The 22,221-nt window shown below is 31.8% G+C and overlaps 1 protein-coding gene across 1 annotated transcript in view; it reads right to left on the bottom strand.

Moving 5' to 3' along the window:
• LOC140040905 (semaphorin-5B-like) overlaps positions 1 to 22,221 on the bottom strand; it is an 86,755-nt gene that overhangs the window by 58,206 nt on the left and 6,328 nt on the right. The window contains exons 2-4 of the mRNA XM_072087175.1: positions 6,118 to 6,563; positions 984 to 1,086; positions 480 to 525 (exon numbers count right to left, since the gene is read on the bottom strand). Of these exons, the coding sequence (XP_071943276.1) occupies positions 480 to 525; positions 984 to 1,086; positions 6,118 to 6,250 (282 nt within the window). The 5' untranslated portion in view covers positions 6,251 to 6,563. The remainder of the gene's footprint in view (positions 1 to 479; positions 526 to 983; positions 1,087 to 6,117; positions 6,564 to 22,221) is intronic.

Here is a 22,221-nt window from a genome sequence, read left to right on the forward strand (position 1 = left end):
GCATGAATCAACAAGTTTTGATTGGTAATAAAAAAAGACTTAGAATTGGCACCATCAAACTTTGTTGGCAAAAAATTAATATCGGTTTCAAAATTACCCGTATCAAAGTCAGTCAGGTGTGTAAAGCTCCAGGTATACCCCACATTATATAATATTTACTTTCTCGAGCAGCTAAATAGGAATAATTTTGACACCTAGGGTAAATTAAATTCAAAGGCTAGCCTGGGGCGAGATAGGGATATGGATTAACTGCGGGAAGTAAAAATAAATCATTATTAATCCATGAAATGAATTCTTAGACTTTTAGCCTGCCTAAAGCGAAATCATAATACGTTTATTTCAATAACTTTTGATGTGTTGAATAACAAATTTTACATGGGTGATTTCATTTTAGGCCCAGCTTGATATATACAGCAGGATTTTCTTTATAGTATATAGTGTTTTAATAAATTGAATTACGAATTAAATACTCCTCTCACCTGTAATTCACTAAGATCATTTTCACCCAGCCGGAATAAATTATCTCTATAAAAACAAAAACATATTTAATTTAATGTACAAAGCAATGTCTTGCCAGATATATACATGATAACAATATGATAACAATATATTAAATAAATTAAAAACTGTCTCCTGTCATTTCTCTGATGTTTAACACAAAAATAGTGGTACATCAAAAATTGTGAGATGTGAGCCTAAAAATGTGCTGAAGGAATGTATGTCTTATCTTTTGCATTAAAATTTTTTTAATTCAGGGGCAGGGGAGGCTGCCCATTTCTTCTTCCTCTATGGAAGTTGTGGCTTGGTGGTTATGATGCTTGGCTACCAATTATTGTTATCCTTGGCAATTTGCCTAAATATATAAAAACAAATAAAAAACAAAACAAAATTTTTAATTTAGGGGGAGGGGAGGGCTGCCATATTCCCCTTCCTCTATGGAAGGTGACATATCATTTAAGATGTTGTGTTTGGTATCTACATACCTTGCTCCTACAATAACCTGATGCCTCTTGGTGTCCAACTGTATATTTGAGTAATCTTCTGTACCTGGCTTCTGAAAAGCATTTCCCCCATATTTTAAAAGTTCTGAAATTATAAGAATAATTTTAAGAATGTGTATTTTGTTTTTCATAAAATATACAAAATAGTTGTAATATATCCAGCTCAATCTAGAAGAATCTAGTATAAGATATTTCAACATATGTAATAATGATAAACAATGAACAATGATAAACTTGCATAATGTGCAGTGCCGTGGCCATGAGAATTAAAGTGGTGCGGTTGCTCCAACAAGAGGGAACAACAATCCCCCGTGCGGGCTGTCAAAGGCTTCTGCCAAAAAGTGGTCAGGTTGAAATCTCACCAACCGTACTGGTAGTTACAACTATTTGTTTTTACTGTGTAATTCATTTTATTTCGTTTGTTTATTCAATAATCTTCATTCATTCCTTTACAAAAACACTGATGTATAACAAAAAAAATATTAAATAGAAAAATGATGCAATTTCTACTTTTCACCATATTTCATGTCAGGAATTACACAGCATTTTAATTGTTATCTTTCATAAAAGTTTGTTGTACTCGGTATCTACACCACACCATAAATGAAAGCGCATTGTCTTGCTGCCACAATTGCACAATTTGTATATAGCACTTTCAAAAGTACCAATCAAGTAAACAATACAAATGAAAGGATATGGTAAAACAATTGTTGTCTCAATGCTGATTTTATTAACAAAATTCAGGATGTGGTTATTGTTTGCTATTATGTTCTATTAACATGACTTTGAGGGAATTACACCTAGACGACGACGACAACTATCACATTTTGAGAAATTAGGCTATACCTAGACGCCGACAACAATCACATTTTGATTGCACATTGTATGGGTTGAACTTCTTGTTGAAGAAGAAAGGGGAGATTTGTAGGGAGAAAGGAGAGAACAAAGACTGTATATAGATAAACAAGAATTTTCAGCACATTTTACAAGTTCAGAATCTGTGACTTAAATCTAAAGCTCTGTCCACACTATCAAACTTCATGTGGGAAAAAAATGTGATGTGCCATATATGGACATGATGATGTCATATCACTACCATATTTGAGAATATCACTACCATATTTGGGTACATCACACTTTTTTTGTCAAACTAGTTTGATAGTGTAGACAGCTCCAACTTGCAAACTCTTGTTTTAACATCATTTTATTTAAAACATTTAAAGCTCTGTCTACACTATCAGTTTCACAAAAAAAGTATGATCTGCCTATAAAGTTTGATAGTGTAGACAGAGCTTTACTATACTGTCGTACACATTATGCCATCATACATAATTGCTATTTTTTTAATTTCAATTTACAATTCTACTGATTAGTTAGCATACTTCACATATTTGTATTGTCAGTAGACTGGTTGTATTAAAAGGAATTTCTAAATAAATCAAAATACCGAATTCCTAAACGAGCGAGCACATTCATTTTGAGTAGAATGGAAGATAAATCGACAGTGATACTTTAATGTGAAGATTCTGGGGACCCAAGATATCACCACTATCGATGACAGTTTTAACTTCTTTTGTTCATTTTATTGATTAAAAGAGTATTGAATTAATCAATAAAATGAACAAAAGAAGTTAAAACTGTCATATAAGTCTTTTAATAAATAAAATGAACAAAAGAAGTTAAAAAAACTGTCATAAAAGTCTTATAATCAATAAAATAAACAAAAGAAGTTTGAACTATCATCAATAGTTTTCATTGGCCGTATTATGATGAAGCAATATGTTAAAGTTTTATATTCAATAATAATCTATCTATAATCTATCCGTAACCGCCCATCAGCTATCTATCTACCAGCAAGTGGGTTTATGGCTTTTACCGTTTCCTGTGTACATGATAAAATCATTGTTATATAATGACATCATACACCTGAGATTATATCTTTCCCTGTATAACCTTCTTATCTCGTCTTGTGATATCATAATTGCTATGACATCATTGAAGTGTGGTAACTCCACTCAAAGTCAGGAAAATGGTTTTATTATAGCATGGCCCTATATCATATGTCTATAGTATTGGTCCATGATTAAAGCAGGGAGTTGTAAAATACAACTCCCTGATTAAAGTGTACAGTTGTTACAATTCACAAATTGTTTGGGCGGGGACATTCAATTTTGGGTGGGGACAATCAATATTGTAGGTGTGGAGACATCACGGTGGAGTTGACTTAATATTATACTACTGGGTTGGTAGTACCCGGCTTTGATTTTTGCTCTTTTGACTTTTTTACGGTACTTTTCTATATTTATATATTTTTTGGTTTTTAAAAATGAATTATAAATATCCAATCTTATATATTTTTTTATATTGATTGCAATAAAGATGAATATGATATATAATATAAATAATTTAATTGACTATTTATTATTGAAGTATTATCTGTATTACTACTTTTAAAATAGACCAAATGTTGAATTTAAAATTAAAAGGACAGAATCCATTTCAACCTGCATTACGACTGAACTTTTATGACTTCTGTCTGCTTTTGGTGTGTTCGACATCAAATTTTAAATCATCCAATTCAATTTGCCTTCTAACCATTTTAAAAAGATAAATCAACTTTTGGATTATTCCCTCGGTAATAAATCATCATCATAATTTTTCCCCGCCGTACTGTCTATTAACAATCCATGAGAAGTGACATTACATTTCAATTCTAACCATTTAAGAATAAAACGCCTGATAAAAATGATTAAATGCTTGATAGATTTACTAAGCTTATAAGTAATTTTTTTCATTTGGTAGAAAAAGAATCTAATCATTCCCACACACAGGAAGCAAAAAGAATCACAAACGAAGCAGAACAGAGCTAACTACGTCGATGCTTCTGGTGTGGAATGCACCGTTAAGTGACAACTGTGGAAGTTAGACTGAAGGTCTGTAGGTACAAAAGACCAATATATTTTATTCGCAAGAAGATTCCCGGCTTAAGCCAACACTATTGATAAAACTATCTGAATATGCCCTGACTTAAGCCAAAACTATTGATAAAACTATCCAAGTATGCCCCGACTTAAACCAAAACTATTGATAAAACTATTTGAATATGCCTACATTCATTTATGATATCAAGGCCTTCACACTGTGGTATTCACAGAAAGGGATAACCATTTGGTATTTATTGTTTACTTTGACAATACACCTCACCCTTGGCAAACTTTTAAATATTTTAATAAATAGAAATAAACCCACATAAATCCTTCTAATGATCAGTAAAAACCTGCTTAAAAACGTAATAATTTTTAATTCAATAGAGATTGGGAAATTAATTGAAACACTTTGTAGTTCTCTCAAAGGTAACTATGCGATTTTGAAACCAAATATGAGAAACTATACCTACAACAGTCAAACATTTACAGATTATGCAATTTTGGAAATTATTGTACATTGTATGTTAGAAAAGAGAAAAGAACCAAAAGAAAGCTATAGATATTATAGAAAATCCAAAAAGATGCTATAGATATATATATATATATATATATATATAAATCCAAAGGCAAATTACTGAGAAAAATGACAATGCTGTGGGTATCAGTGGCTGGATCTCAATGGAGATACAAAAATAAAAAGCGAAAAGCTAAATCAAAACGATAAAGTAAACAGCCAGAAAAGTTAGCAGAGCTTTCGGGCAACACTAGCCCTTCATCAGTGCTTTTTTGTATCTCCATTGAGATCCAGCCACTGATACTGATACCCACAGCATTGTCATTTGTTCAGTAATTTGCCTTTGGATTTACATCATTTTTTCACCTATCCTACCTGAGAAAACAGTAAAAACACTAATTTATATAGAGATAGCAGAATAGATAAGGTTCTTGAAAAAAAAAGAAAAAGAGAAGAAGAAGATCAGCAGTTATCTTTAAATAAAAATAACAAACAGCTGAAAATATAAAGAACTTAAGGGAAGGAAGATACTGTAGTATTTTATTTCTCAATATCTGACTTTTTTGCATGATCAAATTCCATCAAACTTCAGACAAATTAGTACAAAGGCCATATTCCATGTTCACAATAAGGGTCCAATTGGTTAGGCCTCATTCGGCCAGTCTACACTTTACCTCCTGTAGATCGCCAATAGCCCTCCAATCAGCAAAACACACACATGGCAATTATGGGCAAAAAAAACTTTTGTGTGTATCCACGTAGTTGACGTTAATTTAGCGTTAATCAACAGGGATGACGTCTGACATATTACTGATGGCTAAATTTAGATTCCTTCGAGGCATAATTGATGCGATGATTTCAATTGGAGATGAAGTAGCTTCAATTTAAACTTGTCACGATTCTTGTCAAATTCCTTCACATTCGCCCGTTCGATGATATCCTTTTTTGTCGTGTAATTCCCGGAGGAGTGTTTTCTTTTCGAAAATCTGGTGATAACCAGCAGGATGATGCATGGACAGGTGGTCCAATTGTAAATAACAAGAAAAAACCTAGGATCAACCTTTCATCCTACTATGGAAGACTAGCAATTGTTCAACACATGACAAATATCAAAGCCATATGTTTCCTACAACATTAACTGTGATTCCATTGTTATATTAGGAATAAAACAAATCTTTGTTTTATAATTAACTGCCAGACTGCAGGGTTTTATATTTGAAATATTAGAAATTGTATCAATAATGTTACTGAATGTAATCAAACAAAAGGCAACAACATTCATATCATACATATGGAACACAGACACAAATGCTCTTTACCGGAGTTCACAGCGCAACATGAAAAGAATAACCATTGATATCGGTGAGTTTTCAGGAGAGATTTGAATATTGTCCAAAATTAATGACCTATGTATTTAAAATTTGCCAATCATCATTAATTGATTTGATAATACAGCTCTTATAAATACTCCAAAATAGAATTTAATCAATACAATAACATGTTGGTATTTTGACAGTATCATAATTAACAAAGAGCCGATTTCTATAATTACTGCAATCAAGTGATAATTACTAGGATTAGGTATTTTTACATCATGAAATTACATATTGATTGATGACATTAAGTCATATATGACTATAGCAGACACATTAAAATTAATCGCATAATCCCTTACCGTGATATGTGATCGGGTCCAATCGTCTGCGGTCACACTCCATCGCCGTGATGACGTCATCATCATCGGTTAAACCTTGTTTGATGTTGACGGATAAACTTATAAATATCGCAATAATATATTTAATTTCCATGGTATGAAAAGGTTACCAAGAGTATCTTTTAATAAATATAAATTATATAGTAATAGTAGTTTTTGTTTAAATATTCTTTCCTTTGTATCCTGTAGTTAATAACGCTAATAATCCATCCAAATAAAATGCAAAATATTGGTTCTCTTCAGGTGATCAGTTTTAAAATTCAAGTTGTCTTTTAGTCCTCAATGAAATGTCGTCCTTTGTTCTTCCTTGTTCTTTAAGTATGCAGGTATGTTGTACCATCTACCAAGAAAATATGTCCGGGTGACTTAGAACTTCCAGATTACCTCCAACATCCTGGGTAGAAATTCTGAAAGAAAGAAAGGTCCAATGAAACAGGTTAATCAACTTCTTACTATAATCTCCTGGTTTACCTGTACTTATACTGATCTTACGTGTCAATCTAATTTCCTCTATTTACTTTCAACCACAATTTCACCAAGTCATTGTAAATAATGCCCAGCTTTCCTCAGGGAGTATATCATACAATACTTGTCAAAACCGGCTTTGAAAATCATGTTGTCAGCTATGGTTTTGGCTTAACAAAGGTAGATAAATTGTAAAGACAAATTTATAACCACAAGGAAAATATGCCAATGGTTACCATACTCTAAAATAAATAAACATAGACGAATAACAAATAAACAAATTAAATAAGGCAGAAAGTAATAAATTTAGAATTTAAATATTTTATAATTGATTTTAAAAAGTTTATTTTTAGTGTAGCAACAAATGTTAGGGTTTTTGTGGGTTCATATATTTAATTTTAAATATTTCATCAAAATGTTAAGTGTCAACAAACTATGGTAGTACTAATTGGAGCATGGTGCTAAAGAACCTTCTCGATTTTATCTGGTTATGCTTGTCCCTAATTTATTCTCACTTTAAGGGGGGCTTGGGGAAGCATGATAACAACTGTAGTGAAGGTTTGACAACATAATTTGAGAAAAATAAATTTTTAAGCAAGATATTTTTTATCATGACAAATTCTTTTACACATATCTTTATCTGAGTGCCTTGAGTTGAAATCAAATGTTGAGAATGTGGTTCTTTCAGACAAGCTACAGAGTAGGCAAATGAACCCCACCCCCTCCTTTTTTCCCCCTGAAGTGCCCTTTTCAAACTAGAGATCTAGTCTAGTAGGAATATCATATTATACTTTTACTGCAGTGCAGTAAAAGTATAATATGGTGTTCCTACTAGACTAGCTCATTGAAGCTTTTATGAAAAAACACAAATCTCTCTCCTCCCCCTCCCCATTCCTTTTAAATTAAAGTCATTTAATTGAATTAAAGTAATTTTGGATACTTTCCAACTTAAACTTTCCATCTTATTCAATAGGAAATTTCGAGTGGGCTAATATTAAACATAGATAATTGAGCAGTAAACGATTAAGTTATTTGCCTATTGATTAAATTTAAAAAGTTTACTTAAAGGGACTAGAGTTTTGATAAACCTGGATGGCTAAGATACCAATAGGATATACATTTACACTGGTGATTCATATTATTGGTAACTGAATCTCAGGAAGTTAATGAATGATAGCCTGAATGTTATGTACAACATTCCTGGTACAGTATACCATCAATTAGGTGCAAAAACTGCCAGGTGATCAGGACATACTGCAATGTTTCTCACAATTTTAGTGGATGGGTTGATGGATTCTTTTTATAATTCAGGACAGATTTTAATCCTAAAGCCCTTTTCACACAGACCTCTAAATATAATTATTAATATAAAATGGGGTGGGTGGTGACAATTTCAGACGAGGTTGGCTACGGCCCTAGACCTGAGATGGTAAAAAAGTGGTGGTATACCATCTTACTAGATGGTCAAAGGGTCAAATGCATTTGCACTATCAAGGTCACACAGGACCGCTCTCACACAGGAAGGGGTGTGACCGGCAATATTTTAAGCTTGTTTAACACAATATTACTGCAGTTTATGTGATAAAAATCTTTCTGTGTTTAATATAAATAGCATAATAATACTATTAATACCTTGGATATGATATCATACTAATCAAACAAAATTATATATATAGTATACCAACTACTTTGTATGCCAATTACGTTATTCTACTTTAATTGGCCAATAAATATCGGAAGCTCTTTCAATGAAAGTGCTGAAAAAAAATGAGGGCAAAGGTTACAAACTGTCAAGCACCACTTTGCGGTTTTTATAAATGAACAGGAAGTGATATCATAGGTATAAATCAAGTATTTCAAATATGATCTAAAATCTATAAAATACAATTTAAAGTTTTTTGTAGAATGAATGGTGCTATTCCAGGTCATTCATTTTATTTTTTCCTAATGTATTTAAAAAGTACAATGTACAATAAAATCTAAACATTCAGTCTTTTTCATGCCTAGCTTACCTGGATAAACCGATAATGGCCCTTTCTTCTCGAAGAGCGAGATATAAATTGAAATGTTAAACACCCCTTTCCACAAATGGTATAGTCAATATGTAGAGATTTTGACAAATATTATCTTTTAACATAGAAGCATATAACTTTAATTGTATCCATAACAAATGCTGAGTGTACTGTACTTTCATGAAGCTCACATTTGGAACACTTTCAAGTTGAAAAAAGTATGTGGGTACTCATGCAGATACAGTGGTGGTAACACTGGCTCTTTATCAACCAATATATACAGTAGCATTCAATTAAACCTCCTTGATCAAGCATAAGTGACTAGATACTAGACTTAAAGTGTTTTAAAACTGTTAAACAACAAACTGAAATGGTAAAAGTGGATATTTACCAACCAATAGATATCATTCAATAAAACCTCCTTGATCAACTAAAGTGTTCGTTCTAGACTTAAAGTGCACTGAAACTATAACAAACTCAGATGCAATGGTACACACTATTTGACTGGCCATTGCGAATGTTTAGACCCTTACCTAAAGTTTCTGATAAGTGCTAGATATGATGTACAATCATTGAAAATTCCATTCCGTATATTCCTCCATCCTTATGCAATAATAATTCATACCCTCGTAGGCTCCGTTCGACTACTGTACCTGTAATGTCTATTTCTATCAAAGTCGTAACAGCTCCCATCAGCTTTTCTATTACCTGTATTACATATACACTTATCAAAACTTAAAGCTTTTCCTTTCCAGTGAGTCAGACATCCTAAGCGCAAAGCATTTATTTTATTTTAATCGAATTATCAAAAAATAACTCAATTTATGCAATGAATCTAACTATATACAGAAATAAAATATTTTTGTTTGCTAAATATTCACACATTTTAAATAGTATTAGAAAATTGATAAAAATCACTATATTAAAATACATTTTATATAATAACTACAATATGAATATTAACAGTAAAAGAAATCTAAAGCTCTGTCTACACACTATCAAATTAGTTTGACAAAAAAGTGTGATGTGCTCAAATATGGTAGTGATATACCCAGATATGGTAGTGATATACCCAAATATGGTAGTGATATGACATCATCATGTCCATATATGGGCAAGTTTGATAAGTGTAGACAGAGCATTAGGAGGAGATGGCATTGAACTGTGTGGATGGCCTTTCAAATAGAAACCAACCATATCTGAGGAAGTCTTTTTTAATTAGAAGAATTTTCATTTGTAATAAAACCAGATTTTTTTAATTTGTATATAATCAAAACATTTAATTTCTTTTCATCATGTTTAATAAACAGTATAATATTATAAATGTATTCCTTATTTTATTTGTATAAGAATTATTATATATTTCATACTGTTTGTACTGTTTTCCATATAGATTATTTTGTAAATTATATTGTTAACATTTTGTAGTGTTATAAATATTGTTTTTTAAATTATGAAAAAGTATGTACAGCTGACTGCTGTGAGTCCATGGAGGGCCTAATCCGAATTTCCTCAGTTAAGCTTGAGGACAATTTACCAAAAAAAATGTACACTTTTTGATGATTAACATCAATCAAAATTCTTTAATTTAAACAATTAATTGTAAAAAACTTGTAAAAATGTTTATTTTTACATCATTCGACTGTGAACATAATTACAATGTCTAGCAGTTCTCGTTAATTATGGTATTTTAACAATGTTGGCCTTAGAGAGTAATAACACGGTATAACCTTACATCACACGAAAGGGGTGAAAATCACCTGATATTACATTACATTAGTATAAATAAATACAAGCACTTATGCACCACCTGTAAATATATTTAGTTCATGTATTTGTAATCAAATCAGTAGGCACGAAAAAATGATATGTGATATGTCAATTTGGAAAACGCAGTTACAGAAACTTATTTTAGCAAATCTGTCGGTGGTTGAGAGGTTCTTGCATGCCAATGGATTTAGATTCAGAACTTGATATATATTATATAATACAGTATTGGTTGTGTTGCAGCACTATTAAAAGCATGTGTTTAATAGATTGTGTTTTAGCCTATGTTCACACTAATAGAGTTATGCCGTATTAGCTGGTAGCAAGGTAAATTATACAAAATTAAGCTGTTCAGATGCAGGACAACGCTTATAATCACGATGGAAGTTTTTCGTATTTCAGGATTCTTCTTTAGCATCATTAGTGTTGTATGCTAAAACCGTCCACTTTAGACAGTTTTCCACTAATACAGTTCAACATTGTAACACATGTACACTATCACTTACTGTGCAGACACAACATTTTCCAGGGTTGTACAATGTGAATAGGACTTTATTTTTATAAGAGAATATAAAATAATTCTAATAAGGTCACATCTCTTAGGCAAAATCAATCCAGCAAAGTAGAGCATTAAAAGATTACCAAAATCTTGGGTAATACAATAATACTTTTCTTATTTTTTTAGTCCTTCACAAACAATACAATGAAACCAAAAATGTAAAGGTCTCTCTTTTTGTATAATCTGACTAAAAACACTCGAGAATTGTTAAGAACCTCTATTTTTAAAGAAAAAAGAGTTCTAATGTACTTGCTTAACGAAGCAATGTTAATCGAAACAGACATCGGAACTATTATTTTTCACTGATCCATTCATGAAAACTCTTTCAACAAGATGAGTCAAGCAAATGACAAATTGTAAACAATGTTTCCCATTCAAAGAGCTCATGTAAACATGATTGTAATTAATAGGCAAGTACAATATTAGTACAGAATGAATAGGTGTTGTGGTTTTGCGAAACAAGAATAAAATAAACGATGGAGTATTGTTCAAATAGAAAACTATTCTCTGGAGGTAAATCAATTGACATTTTGCAATAAGCCTAGATTTTAACCTAAGCAAACATGCATACTCTAGATAGTGTGTTTTCCTTGGAACCAGTTCACACACAATTTTAGGCTGGAATAGTTTATTGGAACATAACATTTACTGCGAAAGTACGAATAATGGTGCAGAAATATGTTTAAAGCTTGTTTTTTTTAACACCTATTTAGGCTGGTGTAGTTCTGTTAATTTTAAACTTAAAATTGACAGCGAAAGTATGAAAAATAGTGCACCAAAATATTTAAAGTTTTTTTAATCAACTACTGTTGATTTCAGCTACCTTTATTCAAGGTATATTTATTCATCATTCAAAAATGAAAATCATATACAGTATGATCAAGGCTGAAATGCATACAATTTTGTATTGAGATAAAAACCTGCAATCACTATACAATTAGCAAATTTTCAAACCTTAAATTAAAGTTGTTTTTTGGACAACGTTTAAAATGTAAATGTAAAATCATTTTGTGTTCATGTCAGGACAGAAGCCTGAACAATATTTATCTCCAATTCTATAAACTTCACTATGAATAGCCTTGATACTAAGACAATCACACTGTAGTCTATTTCCAGTGAATAAAACATTTTTTTTAAAGTCGTAACAATTGGAAAAGGAGCCCATTTTCGGTAGTAAAATAAATGATTCATTATTATTTATTGTTTTATCTGATACACTTGAAAAAGGTATATTCTCAGTAATAGATTTGCATTTAAACCATTTATCAATCACACAAAACCAAAGTAACTACCGTACCATTTACACACTTGACCTTTAGTGATACTAAGTTATTATCAATATCTTAAAATATAAAATAAAACCAAATAGGGTTATGCATTAAGATATGACTTATTTAAGTGATTGTATTATCTTTGATCAGAACTAATTGTGGGCAAAGCTTTCATATATTTCAAGATAGCTGGTTTTATAATAGAAATGTGTATTTATACTTTATCATGTTCAAGTAGTTTAGTAGTACAGTTTTGTTTCCATGGGTAGTAATACTAGTAGTCCATCCAACAGAATTTACAGATTGTGAACCTATAAGAGTAGTGAGTAAAAAGTGTTGGAAGGAGAGGGGGTTGATTTGGAAAGGCATCTTAAGCCTTAATCAAACTTTATGTGAAAAAAATGTGATGTGCCCATATATGGACATGATGTCATATCACTACTATATTTGGGCATATTACTGCCATATTTGGGCACATCAAACTAGTTTGATAGTGTAGACAGAGCTGTATACCCTTGAATATAAACTCATGTTATTTTAATTGTCCAATAAAAAAGAACAATAAAGTATTGAACACTAAATAAAGAGCCAAAAGTACAAAGGATTCGCAATCTTGTTTTTGTCAATTATTAACATGTTTTAACCATTTATTACATTAATGGTAGATGCCAGACGCCATTCACTATGTTTTAAGCCTATGATAAACCTCATTAAGCTGGTGAAAATTTTAAAAATGTAAATATAGTATTTCTATGCAGTACAAAATGGCTTTTTTGTATTATATGGCTTTCTTTGCCATCACAACGAACAACTTGGAGAAAAAGTCTCATACATGTACTCCTTAAGATGGTGAAAATTAAAAAATTTAAATATAGTATTTGTATTCAGACGCACAATATGGCTTTCTCTTTGCCGTCACAACGAAAACAAGATAATTACTGACACAACAAGAGTGCATCTGCACATTTACATCAAGTATACTTGTTAATGAGGAATTATAATGTTAATTCCTTGAAGTTACAAATCGCCAGCAAAGTATCTGTAATGTCGCCAGTTATCCTTGATTGCATGCTGACTCGATTCTCCAGAATTTCTTCTATAATAAATTGTTTCTGGTCCTGGCAATACTTTCCTAGATGACTCAAGAAAGTAGGGTTGCTATTGTACAGAAACAATGAATCCTTTTATTATACTGTATACTTATATATGACATGCACACTATCAAAGGAACATGTTGGAAGCCAAGGTTGTTTGGCTTCTATGGCTTTGGCAAAAGTAATTAATAATTTATAATCAGTAATCTTTATAAAAAGATGAGACACGTTGTATCAGCTGTGCTATCAATAATAATGAGCAAGTATCAACTTGCACTATCAGTTCTTCACCTGAGCACTATCACATTATATAATCTTTATAGTTTCATTATTCCTTAGGGAGAAACAAAATACTAATTGGTAAAATATGTTCTTGTAACATGGATATAGCAGTACATAATTCATTTTTTATTCCTAATTTTTTTAATTTAGTAATAAAAAATGACAGAACACATGTTTAATATCTTTAATGACTTAAATGATGAATATTGATAGATGGATTGATCACTTTATTTCAGAATAAAAATTCCATACATAAAACAAAAAATACAAAATGGAAAAATCACACTAAAATAGAATTTTCTCCCATTTAGTGAAGAGATTTGATGATCGTATTAAACAGCGGATAGTTCGTAATACACCTAACAAAATCATTTTCACTATTCAAAACTCTTATTCAAAAACCATAGACGCACTTGAGGATATGCTTGTATAAAGAGACAATTTTAAAATTTCAGTAAACAAGAATATATTTCCATTATTGACTGTAATTTTTGTTTATTCCAATTTTCTTTTAAATGTTTTTCAGGGTCGTTAACACTTTGAAAGAAAAATTTTAAAGAAATGTGGTTTGGAATTGGGAGAAAATATTTATTTAAATAAACACTTTTAAATTGTGTTCAGAATAAGTTAAACCAGAAAATATTTCCATTTTATTATTTTTTTTGGAATTTTTTGTTAATCCGGACTTTTTTATGTTTGTCAGGGTCGTTAACATTTTGAAAGAGAAATTTTAATGTGGTTTGGAATTGGGAAAAAAACAACAAACAATACTGGGGGCTTGGCTGTCTATTTCCTGGTCTAGTAATTGGTTTGATACAACAATATACACAATTCAAAGTTTCAGACAGCCACATAATTAGGATACAACCAAACAACCAATTACTCAAACAAGTCAACAACCACTACAAAGATGGTGTCACTGAAAGGAACTATAAAAGATAGTTTAATAAGAGAGAGAACATTAAGGAGGCATTACATAAATATTGTCTCATCAACTTTGTTTGTTTGCAGACATCAACAAAAGCTTAATTCTACTAGGCGCCTTGTCATCATTGATAAAATTCTAGCAACAATTTTAATTGTTCGTTTCATGCAAATTCCACAAGTAATACATTTTCTATTTGATCTTAGAAGTAACTGTACATTTCTTATATATGGGATTTTTTATAGTATTTTTCGTGGCAAAATCTATAAATCAACAATTGCTAAGTTCGCAAAAAGTTTTAGCACCCGGAACTGCTTGTACCAAAGAAACTTCTTCCAATCTTTGCTGAACACGAAAACGCCACTGGATAGAAATTGAAATTTTGCATAGCATTTGAAAATCACACAATGACATTGATATAGGTACTGTAATTACATATGGTTTTGTTATGTAATAACCCATTGTATAGACCAAGGTAATCAAATATACAGTTCTTCTCATTAACATAGTCTATCATGGTAAAGATAGAACAAATAATCCAAACACATCAGAAACCACTACAAAGAGGTAGGTGAATAAAATTAAGAACTTTTTGACAGGCACTGTCAATGAAAAAGCAGTATATACAAACTATAGCTCTGTCTACACTATCAAACTTTATGCGACAAAAAAAATGTAATGTGCTCATATGGACAAGATAATGTCATATCACTTCCATATTTGGAAATATCACTACCATATTTGTCCACATCACACTTTTTTTGTCAAACTAGTGTGATAGTGTAGACAGAGCTTAAGTCTCATTTACACTTGTTCACCTACCATTAGATAAATACTATCTGTCAGTTATTTGTTTGTTTTATATTGATTAAGTGTTAAATGACACAAACAAATGTAAATGGGCCTAAAGGTAATTAAGTCAAATTGAGCTAGGTTTAACTTGTGTGTTAAATACTACATGAAGTACTTACCATTTATTTCTACAGGGTCAGATGTTTCTATATTTAATATTTGTTCATAATCATTTTACCAGGGCTATTTTACCAACACCATACATCATGTTTTTAACATATCTATCATGTATAATTATCAAGTAATTTCCTTTTTCTTTTTAAGGCATTTTATAATTAATTAACTTGTCCTCTTAATTACATTAATTTATAAATAAGAAATTATAGAAACATATAATGAACTAAGTTTGATACTGTGATGGCAAAAAATACAAAGATGCAAATTAAAGAAGGGAAGATATTCATTACATATGGACAGTAGGGAAGGATGAACTACTAAAGCAAGATAATTTGTTTTTTCACAACACACAAAACTAATACAGTGAGCTTACATTAGCTCGCTGTAATTATTACCCCGTTCTTTTAGGTGTGGTACTGTTCTACAAGTAGTGGAACTTTAAGTCTGCTGGCTACATGCTTACCTTTTTATTTCAATCCGACAATGTTAATATTCATCAAGTCTCAACATTTTGGGAAACTATATCCTTCAAATAAAGAATAAATCCTATCTGTAATACCACTTAATAGAAATCCGTTAAATATGTATTGACTTAAGTGAAATGAGAAAAGGGAATGTAAATTAAGCTCAATTGGTGGTGACTATTGCTCCTAAGTCCAAATCATGCCTCTTGTAAGTAAATCTGGATTTTTCACCAAAATATCACCATTATTTAAAACAAATATTTGTTGTAAACAAACTACGGTACTGCTTAAACATGTGTGTTTGGTTTATAAAGTGAATAGGAGATTTGGAGCGTGACAATTTAACTTAGAGGATTTGAAAAGGGATTTGCGGCCGATACCTGTCAAAGAAAGTTTGACTTTTATATACCATGCCTGGTATTTCATCAGTGGGTACACTGACGTACATTAAAGATTAGCAAGTAATAGCACTATTCAATGTTGTCAATGAACTCGGTATAAAGTTAAGTACTTGAACTAACTCTGTCTAAATTGTCTGGTTAAGTTACATATGTATTAGTTTACAAAAATCAGTCATCACATAATTATGTTTTTATGTATTTCCCTATAAAATATTAATGTTTATATTTATTGCCAACTACAGTCCTTCATTGTACATAGAGTTAATGACAGGATACAATATGTTTAAAAAACTACATTAAATGTCAAATTTCACTTTTCTCCCATGTCCTAAACTATTTATAGTGGGCAAATGGTCAAGTCGGCACATTTACAATACCACATACAGTAGAGGTATAGATCATTGTATGTTATACACACAGCTGTATGACAGTATTGTACAGTAAAGTGCTTAGCCTATTGTCAAGTACTAAATTAGGGTGAAGTCAATTTATCGGTCTAGTTAGGAAAATGGACTAAAGCTATTAAAATAGTATAACTATATCTCGTACTCAAATGAATGGACTATAATGCTGTATAAGTCAATCGGATTTACAATGTTCTTTAAATGCTTTGATCATAACAAATTTATAAGACACTCATTAATAATCCTAGATTATCCTCCCTTTCATTAATCCTTTGTGCAATCTATTATTAGTGTTCAAGAGTGATTTAGGCATTCAAGAAGTCAATTGTCTGTAATTTCTATAGTACCTAACTGTTCCTTATCATCATTCACCTTTTATACATGATTTAAACTTTGTACAGAAACTTTCACTATACATTACAGTAAAACTGTTTCTTTGTGAAACCTCTATTAAACTTACCTATAAAAACAGCAATGAATGTTTTAACACCAGGGCCAACCCCTATTATAATTCAGGGGTATAACCCCTATTAAGAATCTTTGACACCTGTATCGGGGCTGTATCGGCACGGTTCCTGTACAACGAATCGAGCGTCAATGTTTCGTTTAAACACGATGCTCCACGCGGCTATGCGCCAATCGATATGTGCGTAGCCAGTGACGTAAAAACAAAAGATGGACCAGAATCGTGCCGGAACAGGTGTGAAAGACCCTTTAAGATGACACTGAAACTGAATCAGTTTAGTTCTACTGTCTGTTATACTGTACACTATCATACACATTGCCTCCATGTCACTTTTTAATTTTACATTTCAATTAATCTTATAATGTTAATTATGCAAAGCCAATTAAGCAATTCTTTGTTCTTAGCTGTCACGTAAAATTGTCAACATCTTCAAAATTGAATAATTTATGCAAGCTAATTTACTCAGCAACAATTTTCTGCTCTATTTGCTGTTGTTTTGTTAACTTTTTCATAGCTTTTTGACCTTTGTCACTAATAAACATTTAAACTAACCTACAAAAAAATATATTTATATATTTCAGTACTTTGATAAGTGTCGCCACAATAAATAAAGTATTGCGGGATTTAGCAAGAAAAGGGAACAATATATTATGTTCAAGCCACTGGGTTGTCAAAAAAAAAGGCCTCCAAGAAAAATTGGTCAGGTTTAAGCCTTACCAACCGTACTGGTGGCTACAGCCAGAATACAGATACTAAACTGTATAGCATTATCAGCTATTATTAAGATGAATGTGTTTGTCTATTTATGGACTACTTCTAACAATTTACAGTTATAGTAAATACTAAATGACATTTCCTTAAATACAATGTCAATAATAATTCATTGTATACAGTAATTGACAAATTATTGCCATACAAATCTGACAGTGACACACAAAATACAGCTTATTTTATGTGAACATTTTCCTCTATGACATTGACAGTACAATAAATGACATTGTTATTTAGCTAATACAATAATATAGTTCAAGTTGAAACCAAGCTAACTTGCTATTAGTTTTAATTTGGTTTAAATGTATTATTGTAATGACAAACATTTTATACAGGATGACAGAGATTACATTTGGAGACAAACAAGGTAATAAGAACTGTCCCAAGTGAACGAAGCTCAATATTTAGAAAAAGGTATTTGAATATATTTAAAAAAAGTGGTTTATTACTCATATTATATTAATCAGAGCTTTTCAACAGAAAATAGTATGAATAAGTTTTTACAAGCATATTTTTTTTTTTCTGGTGTTATTAAATTAATTAATTACTAAAGCTTTGTCAGTGTCTACACTATAAAACTTTATGTGTCAAAAACAATGCCCATATATGGACATGATGATGTCATATCACTACCATATTTAAGCACATCACACCTTTTTTGTCAAACTAGTTTGGTAGTGTAGACAGTGCTTTAGCCTGTATCATATTAAAATTTACAATTGAATTATTTAATTTTATTTTTAAAGTTTATTTAATTCTGTGTCCTATAATAGATAACAATTACACAAATAACAATGAAAAGTAACGCATGGGTGGATTTTCCCACTACTGTAAGTATTGCATCAATGTACGAAAAATACAAAATATTAAAAGTAACCATGACAACAAAATAACAGACCTACAGTATACAGTATTCAATAATAAGGTAAAGAGCCCAATTTTGCTACACAGAATATTATCATAATTTCTACTTTTGTTGTTGTCTATCATTAAAATAAAAACACTTTGATAGATATTGTTTGTGTACGACTACTGTAAGGGTATGTTTAGACCCATGGAGAGAAAGTGCAATGTCATATTATAATTACCAGATTTGCTTTACTAATGCTTTTGTTTGAAACTGTGTCACCGATTTGGGCAAACATCTGGTATGCAGGAGTAAATTGACGGATGACTTTCGTATCGTAAGGGTTGTTCAATAATCTTGTACCTTGAGCAGTCATAACGAACGAAAGATCAGTGTTGTACAAAGTGGCTTCCACTAATCTTTTCTTGGTTCAGACCTATAGAGCTGTACCCTACATATGTACAATTACAATACGAAAGCATAACTCTGTAGGTCTGAACAGGCCCTCAATCTGTCTTTGCCTTATTAAAGCAGAACCCCAGCACTAATTACTTGCATATGTCATTACAGTATAAATACTATTAAAGGGGGATTCTGGGTTTAAAATTGCTTTTAAATATCGTTTATTTATTAAATAAAAAATATTATAACAATATAGACATGTCAGAATGACGAAGTAATAACGAGAAATTAAAAAAATTAAATTTCATATACATTTTAGGGTAAATTCATGGAAAGTCTGTTTTTCAGCAGCTTGGGGAAGCTCATTAATATTCATGAGATATTCACAAAATCACGTCATCAGTGGATTACAAACTCGCGACGTCAAGCTTGTACGTTGTGTTCTCTCTCCTCTGTCAAACGACGACCACCCGATCATTGTGAAATACATTTTTTGTAGATTTGCTAAGCTAGGCCTAAAGTGTAATAATAACAGTAGTAGCATATATTTATTTGACATTTAATGAAATACAAAATTTAGTACAGATTACGGAGTCATAAATTATACTATTTTTATACCTTGAATTAATAGTACAGATCGTATATCGGCTTCACGTACTAGGCTAGGCCTAGCCTAAATCATTTTATTCATGCCGGGGTGAGAGCCATTTCTGACTAGGGATTCCATGCCACGATGGCTACGTTAAAACATTGGGGCCATCATTCATGGGCCTAGCTAGCCTATTATTACTAAACGATTGGCCCATCAATAACAAAACTCAGTGGATTCCAAACCCATCCTATCAACCAAACTCCTAAACAATCTAAACCTAAAACGTTCTACAAAAATCGGCTGTAAATATTGAGGCAAAACAAGGTCCGATCGCCGTCCGCACGTATGGTGTCCCGATCGTCTAATAAGTAGGCCTAGTTTACTCTTCAAAAAAGCGGATACTGCATCAAGCAAGTAGACCGGTAGTAGGAAGGAGGCCTAGCCTAGCTGATCCGGCCCAGTTAAAAATTGAGCTAGCTAGTGTAGTAGACCCTATGCGAATTGATACTACCAGGCCTTTTACTATAGGCTACACTTGTTAAAATTAGCAATACTGTACTTATGTTTGCAAATATTCCAACTCTCTCATTCGAGCTATATTATCTATACCATTCCGGTAGGTTGAGTCGACCTTCAATCAAATACTGTACATCGTTCATGTTGTGATTATAGACGGGGTATACTCGACCCGACCAGTTTGGTATTGTATACTGTATCTGCTTATCACGTGACGATGCCAGGCATGGGCAGAGAGAGCACGTGTATCGTCGTCTCGCTCTCCTCGCTCAGCAGGAATGTATACGTTACGCTTCATTGATTTTGAAGGCTTTCCCTAAGTCAGTGCGAAAATCGGCAAACGTAAAGTGCAAACTTTTCTAATTTTTCACTGTTTTGATGGATTTTCATAGAAAATTGACTTTATAAATGGGAAGACCGACTAAAATTACATCAGATAAGTATAATTTTACAAAAGTAATTGATATGGTTAATGATAACGAGTCGTCGGAAGATTGACCATTTCACGAATTTCCTATTCTGTAACCACAGTGTGATTTTGCCGTAGCTGCACTTGTAATCTGGCCTCATTTCACAGCCTTCGTTCTGCTTCACTGGGCGCTTATATAAATTGAAACTTTTACCGTTCAAGAGACAAACAAATATATTTTACATTTTTTACTATTCATTTTAAACCCGGAACCCCCCTTTAAGTAGAAACAAAACATCAGAGTACAGATCTTGTTGGTAAGTAAAGAATGTAGAGGCTACTGCTACCTATAAAATTCAACATAAATCATCTTATTTACTAAAAGCAGCACAATACATATAATAAACAATAACACAGTAAAGGTTATGCTACAAAAATCAAAGGTTACTCATAAATTTCACAGATTTCAAAGGTTCTTCAGAATTTCTAAAGATGAGACTATCAATTGAATCCAATTTTCCAGGTCAGTCAAAATGGAATGTGAATTTACTGCTCCAATGCTGCAGTTAGCAATTCCAGATGGAGAAGGCTTGTTGTATCAAAGAAATTCCAAACAGTTTTAACAAGACATTTTTCTTCTAAAAAACACTACTCATCTGACAATAACTAACGTCATGCATCTCAATATTTATCAGCAAATGTTTTCATAGGCCCTGTTTCTGCTGCCAACTAAATACCGTATATTATACGGTATTTTTTTAAAACCGTATATATACGGTATATTTTTGGCAGCAGAAACTGCGCTCATAAAAAATATACCGTATTTTGTATACCGTATTTTCCCCACAAAATTTGTGGATAAAATACGGTATTTACAAATTTATACCGTATTTTTTGTTCCCGTTTCTGCTGCCAATAAAAAATACCGTATTTTTTTTTTACATGACAAAAGGTCAACATTCGTGTTTTTATTTTCTGTCGCTGTCAGCTGTTTTACACACGTGTAGGCTATATATATATTCGGCGAAAATGTGGAGCGAAGACGTCACAGTTTTACTAAATAAATTTTTGTGGGGAAGCTAAAATGTCTGGCCAACTAAAAGGTAATAAAATGGACAACCACATTTATAAAGACATTTCTAAAAAAATAAAGCAGGAGTATGGAATAGACTTGTCTCCAAAGCAAGTAAACTCAAAGCTGAAGAGCCTGCGAAAGCAGTACAACATTGCAAAATACAATAACTCGGGGAGGGAACGAATTAATTGTCCCCATTACGATGTTTTCTGTGCTCTCACAACATCTCTATCACTAGGGCTAGGCTGTTGAAAGTGAGACGTAAAACTTCCTTATTGCGACTTTTAATTATCGATCAAATAAATGAATGGCAATTTGGGTAAAAAAGATGAAATTTAACACGACCACCCAAGAAGTATTGTTAGCAGAAACGG

Source organism: Antedon mediterranea, chromosome 2, assembly GCF_964355755.1.
Source record: "Antedon mediterranea chromosome 2, ecAntMedi1.1, whole genome shotgun sequence".
Taxonomy (NCBI): domain Eukaryota; kingdom Metazoa; phylum Echinodermata; class Crinoidea; order Comatulida; family Antedonidae; genus Antedon; species Antedon mediterranea.